Source organism: Passer domesticus, chromosome 23 (assembly GCF_036417665.1).
Source record: "Passer domesticus isolate bPasDom1 chromosome 23, bPasDom1.hap1, whole genome shotgun sequence".
NCBI classification, from domain to species: Eukaryota; Metazoa; Chordata; class Aves; order Passeriformes; family Passeridae; genus Passer; species Passer domesticus.
This window is the reverse complement of record NC_087496.1, coordinates 5,545,464-5,564,804: the sequence shown is the minus strand read 5'-3', so window position 1 is coordinate 5,564,804 and position 19,341 is coordinate 5,545,464. Positions and strand designations below refer to the sequence as shown.

The 19,341-nt window shown below is 54.3% G+C and overlaps 2 protein-coding genes across 3 annotated transcripts in view; both read left to right on the top strand.

The window, feature by feature from the left end:
- Positions 1–811: 811 nt before the first annotated feature.
- OAF (out at first homolog) lies at positions 812–14,638 on the top strand. 2 transcript variants are annotated; one of them, XM_064397633.1, is made up of 4 exons: positions 812–1,219; positions 10,785–10,919; positions 11,345–11,525; positions 12,515–13,125. In XM_064397633.1, the coding sequence occupies exons 1-4, from the start codon at positions 992–994 to the stop codon at positions 12,703–12,705; spliced, it is 735 nt and encodes a 244-aa protein (XP_064253703.1). In that variant the 5' UTR covers positions 812–991; the 3' UTR covers positions 12,706–13,125. The 2 variants fall into 2 exon arrangements, with proteins under 2 accessions (XP_064253703.1, XP_064253702.1); XM_064397632.1 differs by lacking the exon at positions 12,515–13,125 and adding an exon at positions 13,168–14,638 and having other exon boundaries at positions 823–1,219.
- Positions 14,639–18,643: 4,005 nt separating this feature from the next.
- POU2F3 (POU class 2 homeobox 3) overlaps positions 18,644–19,341 on the top strand; it is a 43,549-nt gene continuing 42,851 nt past the window's right edge. The window contains exon 1 of the mRNA XM_064397720.1: positions 18,644–18,851. Within this exon, the coding sequence (XP_064253790.1) occupies positions 18,644–18,851 (208 nt within the window). The remainder of the gene's footprint in view (positions 18,852–19,341) is intronic.

Sequence of the window (19,341 nt, the reverse complement as noted above, 5' to 3'; positions counted from 1 at the left end):
GATCCACGTGTGTGGGATGGGGTCCTGGGTGACGGATCCACGTGTGCAGGGTGGGTTTTGGATGGGGACCCACATTTGTGGGGCTGCGGATGATCGATCCGTGGGGTCGGGGCTGTGTTTGATGGATCCATGTGCACGCCCTGGGCTCTGGGTGATGGATCCATGTGCTCAGCCTGGGCTCTGGATGATGGATCCATGTGCTCATCCAGGACTGTGTTTGATGGATCCATGTGCTCAGCCAGGGCTGTGTTTGATGGATCCATGTGCTCAGCCAGGACTGTGTTTGATGGATCCATGTGCTCATCCAGGACTGTGTTTGATGGATCCATGTGCTCAGCCAGGGCTGTGTTTGATGGATCCATGTGTGCATCCAGGACTGTGTTTGATGGATCCATGTGCTCAGCCAGGGCTGTGTTTGATGGATCCATGTGCACAGCCAGGGCTGTGTTTGATGGATCCATGTGCACACCCTGGGCTCCGGGTGATGGATCCATGTGCACAGCCAGGGCTGTGTTTGATGGATCCATGTGCACACCCTGGGCTCCGGGTGATGGATCCATGTGCTCAGCCTGGGCTCTGGATGATGGATCCATGTGCACACCAGGGCTGTGTTTGATGGATCCATGTGCACACCAGGGCTCTGGATGATGGATCCATGTGCACACCAGGGCTCTCCCGCCGCTCCCGCTCCCCCTCCCGGCCCGGCGCTGTTCCTTTAACGACGGGGCGGGCGCTGCTCGGCGGGGCCGTCCCGGGCCCGGGGGGGAAGTGACGGGCGGGGGGCGAGGGCAGAGCCGCGCGGGGAGGGACGGACGGACGGACAAACAGCCAGCCGGAGCGAGCGGGCGGGCGGGCGCTGAATGAGCCGGGCGGGCGAGCCACCCCCGCGGGGCCGGGGGCGCGGCGGGGCCGCCTTCCCCCGCCGCCTTCCGCGCTCCGCCCGCGCCCCCCGCCCCATGCGCGCCCTGCGCTGAGCCCGGCCCGCGGGGGGATGCGCGGCCCGCGGCCGCGGCTGCCGGCGCTGCCCGCGCTGCTGTGGCTGGCGCTGGCCCCGCTGCCCGGCCCCGCGGCGCGGGCTGAGCTGCGGGTGCGGGTGCGGCTGCCCGGCGGGCAGGTGACGGAGGAGAGCCTGCAGGCCGACAGCGGGGCCGACTGCGTCAGCCTGGAGCTGAGGGCGGCCGACGGCGCCCTCGTCACGCTCACGGCGGATTTCAGACAGGTACGGGGCGGGGGAGAGCATCCCGGGGGGCTCGGGTGGGAAGCGAGGTGGGGAGAGCATCCCCAGTGGGTTCGGGCAGGGAGAGAGCTGGGGAGAGCATCCCCGGGGGGGTCGGGCTGGGAGAGAGCTGGGGAGAGCATCCCCGGGGGATTCGGGTGGGAAGCGAGGTGGGGAGAGCATCCCCGGGGGGCTCGGGCAGGGAGCGAGGTGGGGAGAGCATCCCCGGGGGGGTCGGGTGGGAAGCGAGGTGGGGAGAGCATCCCCGGGGGGTTCGGGCAGGGAGCGAGGTGGGGAGAGCATCCCCGGGGGGTTCGGGCAGGGAGAGAGATGGGGAGAGCATCCCCGGGGGGTTCGGGCAGGGAGCGAGGTGGGGAGAGCATCCCCGGGGGGCTCGGGCAGGGAGAGAGCTGGGGAGAGCATCCCCGGGGGGTTCAGACCGGTATGGAGCGAGGTGAGCATCCCCGGGCGTTTCGGGTAAGAGCTGAACTGGGAGAGCATCCCCGGGCGTTTCGGGCAGGGACCGAGCTGGGGGGGACCATCCCCGGCGGTTTCGGATAAGAACGGAGCTGGGAGAGCATCCCCGGGGAGTTCAGACCGATATGGAGCTGGGAGAGCATCCCCGGGGGGTTCGGATAAGAACGGAGCTGGGGCATCCCTGGGTGCCCGCGGTGGTTCCCGGCGGGCTGGAGGAGGCTGAAGGCTGCGGGTGGGAGCGCTGGCCCCTGGCACCTCGCGGCAGGGTCTGGTCAGGGCTTTTTGTGCTCTCCCTGAGTGGTTTTTTTGTGGGATGTGCGCTGGGGATGGCGATCCTTCCCGTCCTCCTTCCACATCCCGGTCCATCCCAACTCGGAAGCTTGAGAATCTTGGCTGGGGGTCCAGGAGCCAGAAGGACCCTGGGAATGCACAGGGAAAAGTCAATCCATCCTCTTGCATCATCGGGGGCTTTGTTTGAGCTCAAACACAGCTCCAGGACAGCGAGCCAGGCTCGCTGTCCCCACCGGTGTCACACCTGTGCCCGGAGCTGCCTCCACGCTGGAAACAGAGGGTGAAAGATCCCAGGGACGGGCAGCAGCTTCCCAGCTGGGTCCTGCAGCTCTGCTGCTCCTGGCTGAGTTGTGAGCAGCACAGTTTTGCAGAATTCCTCAGAGTTCTGCACAATTCCTCAGAGTTTTGCAGAATTCCTCACAGTTGTGCACCATTCCTTGCAGTTTTGCAGAATTCCTGAGAGTTTTGCACAATTCCTCGCAGTTTTGCAGAATTCCTCACAGTTTTGCACAATTCCTCGCAGCTTTGCACAATTCCTCGCAGTTTTGCGTGGCAGGCTCGGCACAGCCAGGCAGGGAGCAGGGTCAGGGCTGGGGAGATCTCAGGCTCCTGGCTCAGTGTGGGGGTGTCCATGCCCTGCTGTAGCTCTGGGATATCTCTCTCCTCGACGCCACGGGGTGCAGTTAATTCCTCAGGTGGGCTCCTGCTGTTCTTGGGGGCTCGTGTGTGACTGGCAGCTGTCAGTTCTGAGCACAGCCCTGCTGTGCAGCACCCTCTGCTCCCAGCCCTGAGTCAGGGAGGTGATGCTGCCCCAAATCCCACAGATCTCATGGGCATGGAGATGCCAGGCCTGGCTGGAGGCAGGGACCCCCTCTGCCCAGGGAAGAGCAGCTTGCCTTCCCATGGCTGTGTTACCTTCATTCCAGCCCCTGTTTGCTCAGGTGGACTTTGCTTTGCAGCAGGAGGAAGCCCAGACCCATGAGATAGGAAGGTGCTGTGTCCCAGCCTGCTGTGGACCTTGGAGCCTTTTTGCCAGGGATTGTTCTGGTGCCTCTCCCCTTTGAATCTCAGTCTCCCTGCAAGCCCCTCAGCTGTCCCTTTTCCTCCCTGAGGTGCCAGCAGAAGCCATGGTGATTTTGGAAGTGGTGGCACGTTTCAGATACTCCAGCACATGTGCAGGGAAGCAGCCCTGTGACTCCTATTAAAGAAAATATTAAATAATTGCATGCCACGGCTCAGCAGGGAGGTTAGGAAGGGCTCTGAAGCCGTGGATTGCAAACTTGCACATTCCCAGGCGAGGGAAATCAAACTCAGATCCTCTAGGCAGCTCCTTTGGGAAGCTGGGATGTGACCTGTGCTGAGCTGGTGATTTTTCCCAGCATTTTTCACTTGCTTCAGCTCCTCCTGAGAGCTCAGAGCTCACCCACAAACCCGACTGAGTGTGTGTTACATCTTCTCTCCCTCCCATCCTTACTAGAGCTGAGTTTTTTTCTGGGTTGGACATCTTCTCTCCCTGCCATCCTTATTAGAGCTGAGTTTCTTCTGGGCTGGAGTTCTCTGGAGGTGTTTTGGCTCCGTAGGTTAAATGCTGAGCTCCACAGCCCCTGCTGGCAGTGGTGGTCCCTGGAGGGCTTTGCAAGCATCCGACTTGCAGAAATGCATTCCTAATCCTCAGTTTTAGGGCAGCTGGGGCCTGACTCTGTCTGCTCCGTGGATTTGCTGGAAAATAGCTGGGAAAAGCCAGGAGAACATAAAGGAGCAGGGAGCTGGCTTTGTGGTGAGGTGAGTAATGTGTGAGCAGGCAGCAGCCTGGCCGGGCTTCCCCCTCTGACCTGCTGCAGCTGCACCCAGACAGTTCCTGCTCTGCCCTGGGCTCCTCTCACCCAAATTGCACAACTTCTCCCTGCGCTGGAGGTCGTGGGGCTCTGAGCGTTCCCAAAAGCAGCTGGGGTTGTTGTCTGCTGCCCTTGAGCCTGATGATGTGGCCAGGATGCTGGGGTTTTTCCACAAATGATTTTTCCATTCCTCTGGCTTGAACTGCAGGGGGTTCGTCCAAAGTCAGGGGTTTATTTACTATTTTTTTTATTATTTTTTTCCCCTCTGCCGGCAGTTTGTGGTTGCCAGACCAGGGGCTGGAGAAGAAATGAGATCATTGTTCATTGCTTTGCTCTGACACTGGTGGGACTTGAGCAGTGCCTGGGGCTTCCACAGGGCTGGGATTTTCTTTTGTCTTCCATCCCTGCCTGCCCTCAGAGCTCACCAGGTTATTTTCTCCTTGGTGCAGCTCAAACTGGGACTCGATGTTTTCTGGCCAGGGCAGGGGTGACTCTTTCTTTTCTTGCAGTTTGAAAGAAGGGAATGAAAACGCTTCTTTTTCCGTGGTCAGGCATAAAATGTATTGCAAAAAATAAAGTTTTGTATTGCAAAAAAAATAAAGAGGGAGCTCGGCAGCCCTGAGTGTTGTGTGTGATTGGAGTGGAGTGATGTTGGCAGTTGTTAAACACAGCCTGAGAACAAAGTGGGTGGGTTTATTTCAAGGTCAGCACAAAGATAGGGAGAAGTTTCTCTTCTCTTCCCATTGCTGGAAAAGTTGGGCTTGGAAACACAAGGGAGGAAGCCCGAGTCGTGTTTTAACCCTTGCACTGCCAGTCCTTTCCATGTTGATGATGCTGTTGTGTGATGTTTTTGGGGTGCTGGCGTCAGAATTTCCTCATGCCATGGGGCCACGTGTTGGGTGACAAATCACCAGGTGGCACAGAAAGCATCTGACCACAGATTTTATCCATGTGGTTTGGAAAGCAGCTTCTTCTCTGCACAGATACCAAAAGTAGGAAATGAGGGACATTCAGGAGTTTTTGGGAGGGCTCATTAAAACACCCTGGTGTTTGTTACTCCATAGAATCGTATTTATTTCTCAGAAAATCTGCTTTTTATTCCCCCTTTCCCAGCACATCCTTGATTTCCCTTTTTAGATACCTGAATATAAGAGGCAGGACACCCAAAATTCTCCATTCCAGCCATTTCCAGAGACAGAGGGGTTAAAAAACATCATCCCCACCCTTTCAGGGAAGCTCAGCTGGCTGGACCCCGGCTGTGGATGCAACACCAAATTCCCTGTGCTGTGCAAACTCTGGGAATTCTGTCCAGCTGTGCTCGATCCCTGGGGCAAAGGCTGCTGACAGCAGTGCAGAACTGGGCCCAGCAGTGCTGGTGTCACCCCCTGTCCCCAGCAGCACATTCCCCTTTGCCTGTGCCACTGCAGAGACAAAACTGGGTCCCCACAGCAGCACTGATGCCCTTAGGGGAGAGAAATTTGGCAGCAGAGCTGCAGGGAGGAAGGCACCGAGATGATTTATTTCCCTGGGAACTGCTTTGCTCCGCTCGACGTGGAATGGTTGCTGGGCTGGGAGCTGGACCACACAGGCTTGTAAATCCCTGCTGGAAAAAAAACAACCCAGGCAGGGGGGGCTGAGCTGCTCTCACCCCCCAGATGACAGCCCCTGGCTGAGGAGGGAAGGAGCTGGGTGATTTCCCTGCTCCTCCTTGGGAGTGCCTTGGGTAGGGACAGGCAGCAGTGGGATTTTGGGAGTGGGAACACTGATTTCTGTGCTGAAACAGTGGGATTTTGGGAGCGCTGATTTCCATGGTGTATGGAGCACTGATTTCCCTGCTGTAACAGCAGGATTTTGGGAGTGGGAGCACTGATTTCTGTGCTGTAACAGCAGGATTTTGGAGCACTGATTTCCATGCTGTAAGAGCAGGATTTTGGGAGAGGGAGCACTGATTTCCATGCTGTACCAGCAGGATTTTGGAGCACGGATTTCCATGGTGCAGCAATGGGATTTTGGGAGTGGGAGCAATGATTTCCCTGCTGAAACAGTGGGATTTTGGGAGCACCGATTTCTGTGCTGTGACAGTGGGATTTTGGGAGTGGGAGCACTGATTTCCATGGTGTAAGAGCAGGATTTTGGAACACTGATTTTCATGGTGCAGCAGGATTTTGGGAGTGGGAGCATTGATATCCATGCTGTAACAGCAGGATTTTGGAGCACTGATATCCCTGCTATAGGAGCAGGATTTTGGGAGTGGGAGCACTGATTTCCATGCTGTAACAGGAGGATTTTGGAGCACTGATTTCTGTGCTGTAAGAGCAGGATTTTGGGAGAGGGAGCACTGATTTCCCTGCTATAGGAGCAGGATTTTGGAGCACTGATTTCCATGGTGCAGCAGCAGGATTTTGGAGCACTGATTTCCATGGTATAGCAGGATTTGGGAGCACTGATTCCCGTGCTGTACCAGTGGGATTTTGGGTGTGGGAGCACTGATTTCTGTGCTGTAACAGCAGGATTTTGGAGCACTGATTTCCATGCTGTAAGAGCAGGATTTTGGGAGAGGGAGCACTGATTTCCATGCTGTACCAGCAGGATTTTGGAGCACGGATTTCCATGGTGCAGCAATGGGATTTTGGGAGTGGGAGCAATGATTTCCATGCTGAAACAGTGGGATTTTGGGAGCACCGATTTCTGTGCTGTGACAGTCGGATTTTGGAGCACTGATATCCCTGCTGTAACAGTGGGATTTTGGGAGTGGGAGCACTGATTTCCATGGTATAAGAGCAGGATTTTGGAGCACTGATTTCTGTGCTGTAACAGCAGGATTTTGGAGCACTGATATCCCTGCTGTAACAGCAGGATAGCAGGATTTGGGAATGGGAGCACTGATTTCCATGGTGTAACAGCAGGATTTTGGAGCACGGATTTCCATGGTGCAGCAGCAGGATTTTGGGAATGGGAGCACTGACTTACTGACTCCCTGCTATAACAGCAGGATTTTGGAGCACTGATTTCCCTGCTGTAACAGCAGGATTTTGGGAATGGGAGCACTGATTTCTGTGCTGTAGCAGCAGGATTTTTGGAGCACTGATTCCCGTGCTGTACCAGTGGGATTTTGGGTATGGGAGCACTGATTTCCCTGCTATAACAGCAGGGTTTTGGAGCACGGATTTCCATGGTGCAGTAGGATTTGGGAGCACTGATTCCCTGCTGTAACAGCAGGATTTTTGGAGCACTGATTTCCATGGTGCAGCAGGATTTGGGAGCACTGATTCCCTGCTGTAACAGCAGGATTTTGGGAATGGGAGCACTGATTTCTGTGCTGTAGCAGCAGGATTTTTGGAGCACTGATTTCCATGGTGCAGCAGCAGGATTTGGGAGCACTGATTCCCTGCTGCCTGGAGGAGCTGCTGTGCCCCTGCTGCAGGGCTGGCTGTCCCCTGCAGTGTTTGTCACCCAAAGCCAGAGCCCAGCTGCCACTGCCCCACTCAGGGCTGAGCATTCCCCACGCCCCCACCCCGAGTTTTCTGGAGAGTCCCTGCTCTGCTCTGCTCTGCTGGGACTTGTTCCCTGCTGGGAAATTCTGCAGTTAAAGGGGCTGTTTGCTGCCTTGGCTGGGTACCCACCTTGGCACTGATTCACTGCTTTTCCTGCCGGGAGAAGGAGGATGGGGAGGGGAAGGTGCTCTCCAAGCTTTGGGGAAATAGAAAATATTATATTTGTATTATTATATATAATATATAAATATTATATATTATATTAGTTTATTATCAGCATATAATATTATATTCTTAATATTATAAATACTATATACAATATATAAAATATTATATTTGTATTATTATATATACTATTATAAGTATTATACATTACATTATCACATAATATAATATTATTAATATTATAAATATTATATACACTATATAAAATATTATATTTGTATCATTACATAATATTATAAATATTATATATTATATTTTTATATAATATAATATTATTAATATTATAAATATTATATACAATATAAAAGTATTATATTTGTATTCTTATATATAATATAAATATTATACATTATATTATAATATAATATAATATTATTAATATTATAAGTATTATATACAATATATAAAATATTATATTTGTATTATTTCTATCTGTATGTAGCAAAGAGCCACCAAAGGTGGCTCTTTGCTACATACAGATAGAAATAATACAAAATATTTTATATTTTATGTTATTATTTATATCTATTTTATACATATTTTATCTGTATATTTATTTTATATTCTATAGTCTAGAAAATATTTTAATAATATATAATATATTCTAATAATTTATAATTATGTATTTTATATTTTATAAAATGTGGTTTAGGCCCTGCTACTCTAGCTAAGCTAGCTTCAGCTTATAAGTTCCTTATTAGCTTATAAGTTCCCATAAGGAAAAATCATAAGAATAAAGGCAGTTAACAACCTATTCTAGTAAGAAAAATAAGCCTGCACCTGCATAAACAATAAATGAGAATTTATTTATTTGTTTATTAATTTATTTATTTATTCTCCCGTGAGAATCAGCGAAGAAAATATATAAACTAACCAAACTAACTAACTCTTTAAAATATATAAACAAAATAACAATGGAAATATAAACAAATAAAATAATGTATAAATATATGAATTATATATTATAACAAGTAATTATAATTATAATAATAAATTAGATATAATTTATATTTTTCATAAAATATGAAGTAATAATATAGAAATAATTTTAAATATAAAATATAGGAACTTTATAACTTTAAAATATAGACACTAACTAACTCTCTATAACCAAAAATAGAGATTTGACAGACGTACAGCCTGGCCATTTACTGACCAATACACACAAATAAATAAGTGTATTGTTAGCCAATTAAGTCTTACACAGTTCCTTCTGATATTTCCTATAAATATGAGCTTTGTGACCGAAGAAGGGGCTTTTGTGCATGAAGGAACTGAGTCCTGTCTGCTTGGTAAAGCTCTTTCCCTGTGGAATCTTTTTGAAGCACCATGGTTGGGTTCTTGCTCCACCTGGGGCTGCAGGGAGAGAGGGATCAAAGCCAAGTGAGGGTTTGGGACAGGGCAGGGAAGAGAAGGAACTGGTTTTGCTCAGGACTGAGTGGTCACTGCAAAATTCTGGGATTTCCCTCAGAATAATTCATGCTACAGGAGCCAGATCTTTGGAAAATTGGCTTTTTTTAAAGCTGTTTCAGTGCTGGCAGCCCAGCCTGCCCCATTGCATCTCCCTTGGTGTCAATAAATGCTCTGGAAATCCCTGGCACCTGCAGTTGGGGCAGAGGGAGTTGTGAATTCCTCGTCTGCATCAGCCCTGAGGAGGAGAGAGCCGGCTGGCCGAGGGCTAATTCTTAAATAGATGGATCAGGAGGATTAATCAGCTGCTCAGCACGTTCTCATTTTACAAAAATTGCCTCCAACCTGGGAAGTGCTGCACTGTTTTTAATCTCCTGCCTGTGGAGGTTTTCGGCCTGAATGCAAAACGTGGCTGTCCCTGCTTGCTTTTCCCAGGCTGTTCAAAGGGAATTGGAATTAAATCCGCAGCTGAGGAATATGCCAGAGTCAGCTGCTGGTTTTAGTCCACCCATCCACGGGCCCTGCGTGCTGTGGGAGCTCCCAGCTGGGCCAAATGTGGATGGGGAATGTGGTTTTGTTCCAGTGCCTCAGTGGGACATGTCCCCATTAAAAAGTAAAAATTCCACAGCAATTTCACAAGAATTTTTGGAATCTCTTTCTTCTCAGGCCTCCTCCGCTCCCTGCAGTCAACAGTTGCAGCAGCAAGATGATTCCTCCCATCCTGGGGGTGGCAATGCTGTTCTTGCAGCTGTCCAGATGTGCAGTGAATGGCATTCCCATTGCTCTTCTGGGAGAGAAGCAGGGAATAAAAAGTGGGCTCAGTGAGCAGCAAAGCTCAGCTGGAAAGGAGAAATGCTCCCCTCTGGGGCAGAGGGAGGCTGGCAGAGGTAAGGCAGAGCCATGCAGCAGGAGCAGCTCAGGAGGAGAAGGTCTGAGCAGCTGGCACAGCTCTGCCCTCCAGCCTCCAGTGCCTGCCCAGCTCTCTGCGGAGGATTTGGCTGCAGGAGGTGCCAAGGGCAGGGATGCTCTCCCTGTCCCAGTCCTGCTTAGCCCTTGGAGTGGGCTGGGCTGGCACCAAGGGATGGCAGATCCCGATGCCCCTGAAGGCAGAGGGAGGGATTGATCCCTGCAAGGAAATCAGGGTTTGGTGCCAGAGCAGGACACAGAGAGGCTTTGCTGTTGGCCAGGGAATTCTGTGGCTCTACATGAAGAAAGTGTGACAGATTTCCAAGCTGGTTCTGGAAAGGACTGCAGTCCATGTTATATAAAATGACAAAATTAGTGACCTGGACAGAAAAGGAAGTCAGCTGCAGCTGATCATAATGGCTCCTTCTGCCTTCAACAAATTCATTTTCTCTTCTGTTCCACACGTTCAGGGATGAGTGACTTTTTCTCCACTATGTCACTTGTCAAGAAGCAAGTGAGGGAAGGCAGCAGAGGAAGTCTGGGGCTGCTTACTCAGTAAGGCATGAACATAATGGCTGTGTGATATTTGCTCAACAAAACCAAAGGAGGCTCCTTGGGGCTTTGCTTCCCTTCTTGGGAAAGCACAGAAACCCTCAGCTGCTGGGTGTGGGATGTGACCTGGCAGCAATTTGTCCTTGCCACAGTGGGATTGTGAAAACCCTTCATTCTCTGCAGACACCAGGGATTCTGCTGCAGGCTTTGGGGTGGGATTGGAGCTGGCACCACACCCCTGTGCTAAGGTAGCACAAGCAGGAGACCTTTGGCTTTGTTTTAGGGCTGGAGCCTTTCTCTTTGACCCCGACCTCTCGGTTCACCTCACCGATGCCAAAGATCCGCAGCTCTCACTCTTGTTATTTCTCTCTGTGGCAGGAGGTGAAGATTTTCCGTGCCTTAATCCTCGGGGAGCTGGAGAGGGGGCAGAGCCAGTTCCAGGCCCTCTGCTTTGTGACCCGGCTGCACCGCAACGAGATCATCCCCAGCGAGTCCATGGCCAAGCTGCGCCAGGTACGGGGCTCCCTCCTCCCATCCAGACAGCAATTCTGAGTTTTCCTGCCTGGATGCCTTCCCCAGGCTGCTCAGCTCTTCAACCCACCTCTGCCCACCCCTCCTGCTTGAGGGGTTTGGTGTTAAACTGAGTTTATCAGTGGTGTTGGTCCTGTTCTAGTAAAGTTTTAGTTGAGCCTAATTTGTGTCAGGGGTGTGGAAATCCCTGCCCCAATGAAGCCAGTACTGATCTGGGACCATTAATCAGGACAGAACATGGAGAAACCACCACAGGCAATGGTAAAACATCGTGGTTTCAGTAGCAACAGGTTATTTTAAGGTGCTTCTCACCCAGGTGCACATCTGTTCTCACATCTGGTGTTGGCAGCACACCTGTAAGGAATAAAGTACAGCCAGGATTGAAGTTCTGATGGTTTCCTCTGCAGAAAAACCCCCGGACAGTGAGGCAGGCAGAGGAGGTGCGAGGTGTGGAGCACCTCAGCATGGACGTGGCCGTGAACTTCAGCAAGGCAGCCCAGCTGAGCTCCCACATCCACAACGTCTGCGCGGAGGCCAGGGAGGCCATTTACACCCGGGAGGAAGATGTCAAGTTCTGGCTGGAGAAAGGTGGTTTCCCATGGCTTTCCCTGGAGCTGCTCCTGTCAGTGGGCTGGCACGGTGCCGTGGTGGCTCCTGCCAGGTTTCTGGGGATCAGCACTGATTGTTTTGGCTCTGAGGCACGTGTGTCACCCTGCCTGTGTGTGAGCAGATCTCACTCCTCCTGCTGGCGCTCCCTGAGTGAATCTAATTTGGAATTTTAAAAGTAACCTCTCACCTGCTCCACCGCCCAGAGGAAGCACATTGGTCTTGTGTCTTTTGGCTTACTGTCCCCAGGGTCCTTTGTTCTCTCCTGGTTCTTATGCAGATTTAATCCCTGGAGATGCTCTTTCCAACCTCCTCCTTGACCCGGGGACTGTGCAGAGATACCAGAGCTGGCTTTGGTGGCTGTCTCCTTTGGCTTTGCCTCATGGCAGCACCGTGAGGGATGGCTGTGCACCCTGAGGGATGGCTGTGCACCCTGAGGGATGGCTGTGCACCCTGAGGGATGTTTGTTCACCCTGAGGGATGGCTGTGCACCCTGAGGGATGGCTGTGCACCCTGAGGGATGTTTGTTCACCCTGAGGGATGGCTGTGCATCCTGAGGGATGTCTGAGGTGCTGCCAGACCTTGCTTTCCTTGGGGTTTTTCACTCTCCTGTAGCTCCCATTCAGATTTCAATCCCAGCAACTCCTGGGAACATTGTCCAACCTCCTCCTCAGCCCGAGGGCCGTGTGGGGTTGGCTTTGGTGTCCCTTCCCTCCATCCTGAGCCTGTGTGTGCTTGCTCCCACAGGGGTGGACGGTTCCATGTTCGAGGTGCTGCTGCAGGGCTCGGAGCTGCCGGACTTTGCTTTCCTTGGGGTTCTTTATTTCTCCCATGGTTCCCATTCAGATTTAAGTCCCAACAGCTTCTGAAAACTCTCTGTTCAACCTCCTTCTCAGCCTGGGGGGATGGCTTTGGTGGCTCTGTCCTTTGGTTTCCCTCCATCCCGATCCTGTGTGTGCTTGCTTTTCCAGGGGTGGACGGCTCCATGTTCGAGGTGCCGCAGGGCTTGGAACTACCAACCTTGCTTTCCTTGGGGTCTTTCACTCTCCAGTGGCTCCCATTCAGATTTAAGTCCCAACAGGCCTTGGAAACATTGTCCAACCTCCTCCTCAGCCCGGGAGCCGTGTGGGGATGGTTTTGGTGTCCCTTCCCTCCATCCTGACCCTGTGTGTGCTTGCTTTTCCAGGGGTGGATGGCTCCATGTTCGAGGTGCTGCCGCAGGGCTTGGAACTGCCAACCTTGCTTTCCTTGGGGTCTTTCACTCTCCAGTGGCTCCCATTCAGATTTCAATCCCAGCAACTCCTGGAAACATTTTCCAACCTCCTCCTCAGCCTGGGGGCTGTGTGGGGATGGTTTTGGTGTCCCTTCCCTCCATCCTGAGCCTGTGTGTGCTTGCCTTTCCAGGGGTGGACGGCTCCATGTTCGAGGTGCTGCTGCAGGGCTTGGAGCTGCCAGACTTTGCTTTCCTTGGGGTTCTTTATTTCTCCCATGGCTCCCATTCAGATTTAAGTCCCAATAACCTCTGGAAACATTGTCCAACCTCCTCCTCAGCCCGGGAGCCGTGTGGGGATGGCTTTGGTGTCCCTTCCCTCCATCCTGAGCCTGTGTGTGCTTGCCTTTCCAGGGGTGGACGGCTCCATGTTCGAGGTGCTGCCGCAGGGCTCGGAGCTGCCGGAGCTGCAGCGCTGCGGGCTGTGCCAGGACCGCTGGAAGCCGTGCATGTGCAGCTACTCGCTGAGCATCGAGTGGTACCCCTGCATGCTCAAGTACTGCAAGAGCCGCGACGCCGCGGGCAGGGTGTCCTCCTACAAGTGCGGCATCCGCAGCTGCCAGAAGGGCTACACCTTCCACTACTACGTGCCTCAAAAGCAGCTCTGCCTCTGGGATGAGGAAACCTAGAGCCAGGCCAGGCTTGCCCAGGGGTGGCTCGTCTGCCCCGGCGAGGAGCTGGCTGCTCTGAAGAAGGAATGATGTTCACAGCGGTGCCTTGTGCTCTGTGCCTTTCCTCGTGGCCTCCCTCCCCACGTGCTGCTCCCTGGGTGGTGATGCTCTGGCTCCCTGGGGCAGGAGATGCAGGTTTTGGGGTGAAGCACGGGGAGAGAGATGTGCTGCCCTGCTCTGGAGCTCAAAGGGGCACTTCCCAGCCTCGAGCTGAGCGGGCAGGGCAAGGATCTTGCTGACCTGGGTTGCCAAACATCTCTGCTGCTGAAGAACCCCCTTCGCTGCCTTCATCACCTCCTGGTGACACAACCACGGGGAAACAGCTGATTTCTGGGACCACAGCCCCTGAACAAGGAGGCTTTGAAGCCCACCCAAAGCAAGAGCCTGCCTGTAGCTTTTCCTAGTGCCTGACTGGCTGTTATATCCCCCTGTGGATGGAAGATGCACCGGGGGATACAGCCCAGCATCCTGTGCCCCTAAAGGGCTGGTAATTAGGGCTTTAATTAATCCCTATCTAGACTAGTGAAGGCCCAACTTTTTGTGTTGGTCTTGTGACTGTTCCACTAAGAAAGAAACATCTAGAGATTCGTGACTACCACCGTGGTTGGAAAGGGAGAAGAGGATCCCAGGTGGGTTTTGAAGAAGACAGGATGCCACATCCACGTCCAGTTTTATGTCCTGCTCTGCCAGCTATTCACAAGAAGCTCTTAAATAACTGTACTGCTTTGCTGTGCCTTGGTTTCCCCCATATGTTAAACAAGGGTGACACTGAAGTTGTCCTTGGCCCTGGAACATTCCTGGAGGGATCAGACAAAAAGCACTGGAAGTGCTGCTTGGGTCTGTGTCCTCTTCCACTCAAATTAGGACAAGCACAGAGGGGAGAGAAGCTCTTGGGGTCTTGAGGAACCCCTGTGCCTCCTGGTGAAAAGCCTTCACAATGTGCCTTTTTGCCTAAAACACAGGAATTTTTGCAAAGAAGAAAAAAGAATAATTTGGTCACAATTATTTTTGTATCGATCACTTAAGGGGGTGGGGGGAGAAGGGAAAGGTATTTTAATATTGGAACATGAAGTAAAACACACTTGAAATGATTTTTTAAACAAAAAAAAATTATTTATCATTTGTAAGGTAAAATAAACTGATTTTTTAAAGCATCCTTGGCCTAAAATTTTCTCCATGTGTGAATTCAGATTTGCTGCTTTATGGGTAAGTCTCAAACCTGCACCTGGTGAAGAGCCATGGACTGGGGGAGAGCATGCGGGAATTTTTGACTCAGCAAGGTGATGCTGCACCTCAGACCCTCCATGGGGAACAGGTTTGAGCTCATGGGGAGAGGTTTGGCTCGTCCCAAGCAGTTCTGGGAGCTCTGAGCTCGGGCTGTGCTGGATAAACCCATCAGAGGAAGCAGGTCCTGGTCCCACGAGGCTTCTGTGGGTGTGGAGAAAATTCCTGGTGAATTCCCGGTGAATTCCTGGTGAATTCCTGGTGAATTCCTCCGCAGCTCCAGCTGAGAGGGCGGCGCTTTGGGGCCAGCCCGGAGCTGCCGTGGCTGCTGGAGGAGAAATGAACTGTGGAGCTCTGATTCCCCCTAGTGTGGAGAATCGGGGATGGGACCAGCACCTCCAGCGCTTCTCTGCTTCGCCCACCAACAATTCACTTTTTTTGGGGGGCAGGAGGAACAGGGCTTTGTTCCCTGCTCTCTGTGGGGTTTTCTCCCGGGTGTTGGGGTTAAACCCAGCTCTGGGGCAGGCTGTGAGCAGGGTGGGGTTGGATTCCTGCACCGCTGCCTGCACAGGGATGTCGGGACGGACACGGGCTCGCTCTGGGAGCATCGGGATCCATCCCAGCGAGCCCTGTGGGCTTTATTTTGGAATTCCCAGGCTCCGGAGTGCCCATAGCGTGTGCAGTTCCCCGGCCTCCAGCAGTGGGTGCTGGCGGAGCGCGGCTGTGCCCGGCCGGGTTCGGGATGCCGGGATGTCGGGATGAAGGGATGTCAGGATGCCGGGATACCGGGATGCCGGGATGAAGGGATGCCGGGATGTCGGGACAGGGATATCGGGATGCCGGGATGCCGGGATGCCGGGATGCTGGGATGCCGGGATGTTGGGATGTTGGGATATCGGGATGCCGGGATGTCGGGATGTCGGGATGCCGGGACAGGGATGCTCGTGGTCCAACCGGTCCCTACAGGATCGCAGGGTGCCCCCAGCCCTGCCGGAAGAGAACGCTGGGGATTTTTGTACCCTCTCCCTGCAGTTCGTGCCTCCAGGGCCCGTCCCAAGGCCGTATCCCATAAATCGGGCGCTACCTGCAGAGCTTATCTCCCTCCCAGAGACACCTGGAACAGCAGGAGAGGAAGAGCACGGTGCCTGCAGTGAGGAGGGCAGCGGGCAGGTCACTGATGACCACACGGAAAAGAAAGAGCGGCGTGTTTGATGGCGTTTGGGAGTGATTTTTGCAGCGATCAGAGTCAAACCAATCCTGCCTTGCCTGATAACCTCATTTCCCCAGCAAAAGAAGTGGCGATGCTGCGATCCGTCCCCTCATTTTCACGAGCAGCGTTTGTTCTGTCCCGCACATCACCACAGCTCAGGGCACCCAAGGGGACGGGCTTGGCTCTCGCGGCTATCTGGGGAGAAAACCACCTAAATATTTAATTTCCCCCTCTGTTTCACTGAGCACAAAGTAACAGCCAGAAAAAGTCATTCCCAGCCGCGTCTGGGGCCAGGAGAGGGCACTGGTGCCCTGCCCGTGGCCGGGACAGCATCCCTGCCCGGAGGATGCCCGGGATTCCTGCCCGGTCGGAGATGCCACCGGCAGAGCCGCCCCCCTGGTGGGCTCTGGAGCTCGGGAAAAGCGCCAGGAAGAGCAGAGAGAGACGAGAAACTCCTGGCTGGCGAACAAAAGGCGCTCTGATGTGGGGGAAGGCGAGCTCCCGTGGTCGCCAGCCTTTCGAGCTGGCTGCGAGCCACCAGCAAATAAATTCCTGTTTGACGCAGCGAAGACACCCGATCACGTCAGGCTTCAGGATGGGGGAAAACCCAGAGAAAAACACACGAAAGGAGGGCGGCAGCTGCCCAGGAACGCCGCAGGGCTCCGGCCCGAGTGGCTGGACGGGTGGCAGGAGTCCAGGAGCTCCACGGGAGCTGCCCGTGCCCAGCACCCGCTGCTGCTGCTTCCCGGAGGCTGAAACCTCCCCTGCCCTGGAAAGAAATGTCGCTGTGAGCCGGGAACCCCCAGCTTCCCTCGGGTTTTTCCTCGTTAGGGTTTGGCCGGGCTCCTCCGCCCTCTCCCGGGGATGTCCTGGCTGCCCATGCCGCGGGCGGCTCCTGGGCTGGGGGTGAGGCTGGAGATCCTGCCCGCCCACCCATCCCCTGCCAGAAACCTGTCTTTCCAGGGAGGGAGAGCGGCGTGTGGGAAAGCCGAGAGCCCTGGAACGTGAATTACCCGCGGAGAGAGATGAATGTGCGATAGCTTGTACCTGGCAGCTACTGATGGAGCGTTAACGCTTTCAGCGGGGCTCCCTGCCCGCGGCTGCAGCCCGGCCCTGTCACACGGTGTCCCCAGGGTGCTGGGGTCACCAGGGTGGCACATGGCAGGGACAGCCATGCCTGGCTCGCTGTCACAGCACGGAGCTCACGCGCTGGCTGGTTTCTGCAGAAGGAGCCGGCGTTAGGGGATTTTTTCTTGCCTGGCTTCCCTGGAAGTTGGTAAATAGTGCGGCTTGGAGCAGGAGGAAGAGGTGGCTGCCACTTCTCTCCTCTCCTTAGGGGACAGAGATGGAGCACATCGGGAGAGCAGGGTCTCCACGTGCCAGCCTTTATCTTCATTATTTATTCTTTAACCCTGCTCTTTATCTCCGGGTTTCTTTGATGCTTTTCACTTTCCTTTTCGTGCTGTTTCATTCAGCATCGAGGTGCAGCCCAGCCTGAGAGGACACAACGCCACAGGATTAGCAGAGTGACCCCAGGAGCTGGGGCTGTTTAGCCTGGGGAAGAGGGGGCTCAGAGGTGACCCCATTGCTCTCTACAATTCCTGAAGGGATGTTCTAGACAGGTGGGGTTGGTCTCTTCCACCAGCATCACTGACAGAACCAGAGGACACAGTCTCAGCTACGTCAGGGAAGGGATAGGTTGGATATTAGGGGGAAAAAATCACTGAAAGAATAATAAATAAAGAATTCTCTTCCCAGGGAGGTGGTGGAATCAGCATCTCTGGATGTGTTTAAAAAAAGGCTGCACACGGCACTTGGTGCTATAGTCTGGTTGAGGTGTGAGGGCATGGGTTGGCCTCGATGCTCTTAGAGCTCACTTCCCACCTCATTATTCTGTGATTCTGTGAAATCACACACCTGCCCTCGGGGGTGCTCAGGGCCCAAAGATGGGCATAGCAAGATGCTTCCTGAGCCCACCCGAGTGCTCTGAGCCCAAGGGGGGCATAGCAGGGCTTTGGGGCAGGTGGTGTGGGTGCTTTCTGAGCCCACCCGGGTGCTCAGAGCCTAAAGGGGGCACGGCAGGGCTTTGGGGCAGGTGGTGTGGATGCTGCCCAAGCCCACCGGGGTGCTCAGGGCCCAAAGAGGGCACGGCAGGGTTCTGGGGCAGGTGCTGCTGGTGCTTTCTGAGCCCACCGGGGTGCTCAGAACCCAAAGGGGGCACGGCAGAACTTTGGGGCAGGTGCTGCCCAAGCCCACCTGGGTGCTCTGAGCCCAAAGGGGGCACGGCAGGGTTCTGGGGCAGGTGCTGCTGGTGCTTTCTGAGCCCACCTGGGTGCTCAGGGCCCAAAGGGGGCACAGCAGGGTTCTGGGGCAGGTGCTGCGGGTGCTGCCCAAGCCCACCTGGGTGCTCAGAGCCCAAAAGGGGGCACAGCAGGGTTCTGGGGCAGGTGCTGCGGGTGCTGCCCAAGCCCACCTGGGTGCTCTGATCCCAAAGGGGGCACGGCAGGGTTCTGGGGCAGGTGCTGCGGGTGCTGCCCGAGCGCAGCGCTTTCCTTCCTGCCCTCCTTCCCACCCCACCCCGCAGCCTGGCAGCGCTGCAGGGACTCATCCATTCCCGAGTTACTAATATGCAAATGGCAGCGTTTGCATGGGCCTGACGCCAGGCTGCTGGGTGTCAGGGCACCCGAGGGAGCCGGAGGTGGGGCGAGGCGTGGCACCGCGCCGCATGCTCACCTGGCCCTGCATGGCAACAGGCAATGGAGCTCTAGGTCCCTTGGGCTGCGGACCCACGGCCGCTTCGAGAGGCAGCGGGTGGCAGAGGAGGGAGGGCAAACTGGCAGCCCCTGGCAACCTGGGGCTGACGGCAGGAGGCTGGGCACACCGCGGATTTCCCCCCGCCGGCAGGATGGTGAACCTGGAGTCCGTGCACGCAGGTAAAAGCGCGGCGCGGGGCCGCGGGCTCGGCCAGGAAACGGGCTGGCTCTGCTCGCCCTGACCTCTCCTGGCTCTTTTCCCTCCTCTTCTCCTGGTGCAGTGCCCGCATTCCCGGCGGGGGAGGGATGCTGCCCTGGTGTGTTCAGGGGGCTGCCAAGCCGTGCCCGCAAGGTGGGAGCAGCGCTGCCAGCGCCAGCGGGGTCAGGGGGCAGCGCGGGGCTCTTGGGAGCCTGGAAAATGGGAGTTCAGTGCTGAGCTGTGCGTCCTGTCACCGGGACAGAGCCGGGATAAACCCGCGGAGGGATGCGGCAGGGGTGAGGGAGGCGTGCGAGAGAGAGATGGGGCGCGGGCTGGAAGGAGAAAAGTTCGCCACAAAGAGGGAGAAATGAATGAGGAGGGAGCTGAGGGAGGCTGGGTTGAGTCGGGAATGAATGGGCAGCGATACTCAGGAGCTGCTTCCAGGGCTCTGATCCAGAGGGGATCTCGCAT

Excerpts from the sequence above, each read along its gene's own strand:
- OAF (XM_064397632.1), top strand. The coding sequence starts at position 992 with ATGCGCGGCCCGCGGCCGCGGCTGCCGGCGCTGCCCGCGCTGCTGTGG. Across the intron at positions 1,220-10,784 it reads TCACGGCGGATTTCAGACAG|GAGGTGAAGATTTTCCGTGC; the intron begins GTACGGGGCGGG and ends TCTCTGTGGCAG. Across the intron at positions 10,920-11,344 it reads CCATGGCCAAGCTGCGCCAG|AAAAACCCCCGGACAGTGAG; the intron begins GTACGGGGCTCC and ends TTTCCTCTGCAG.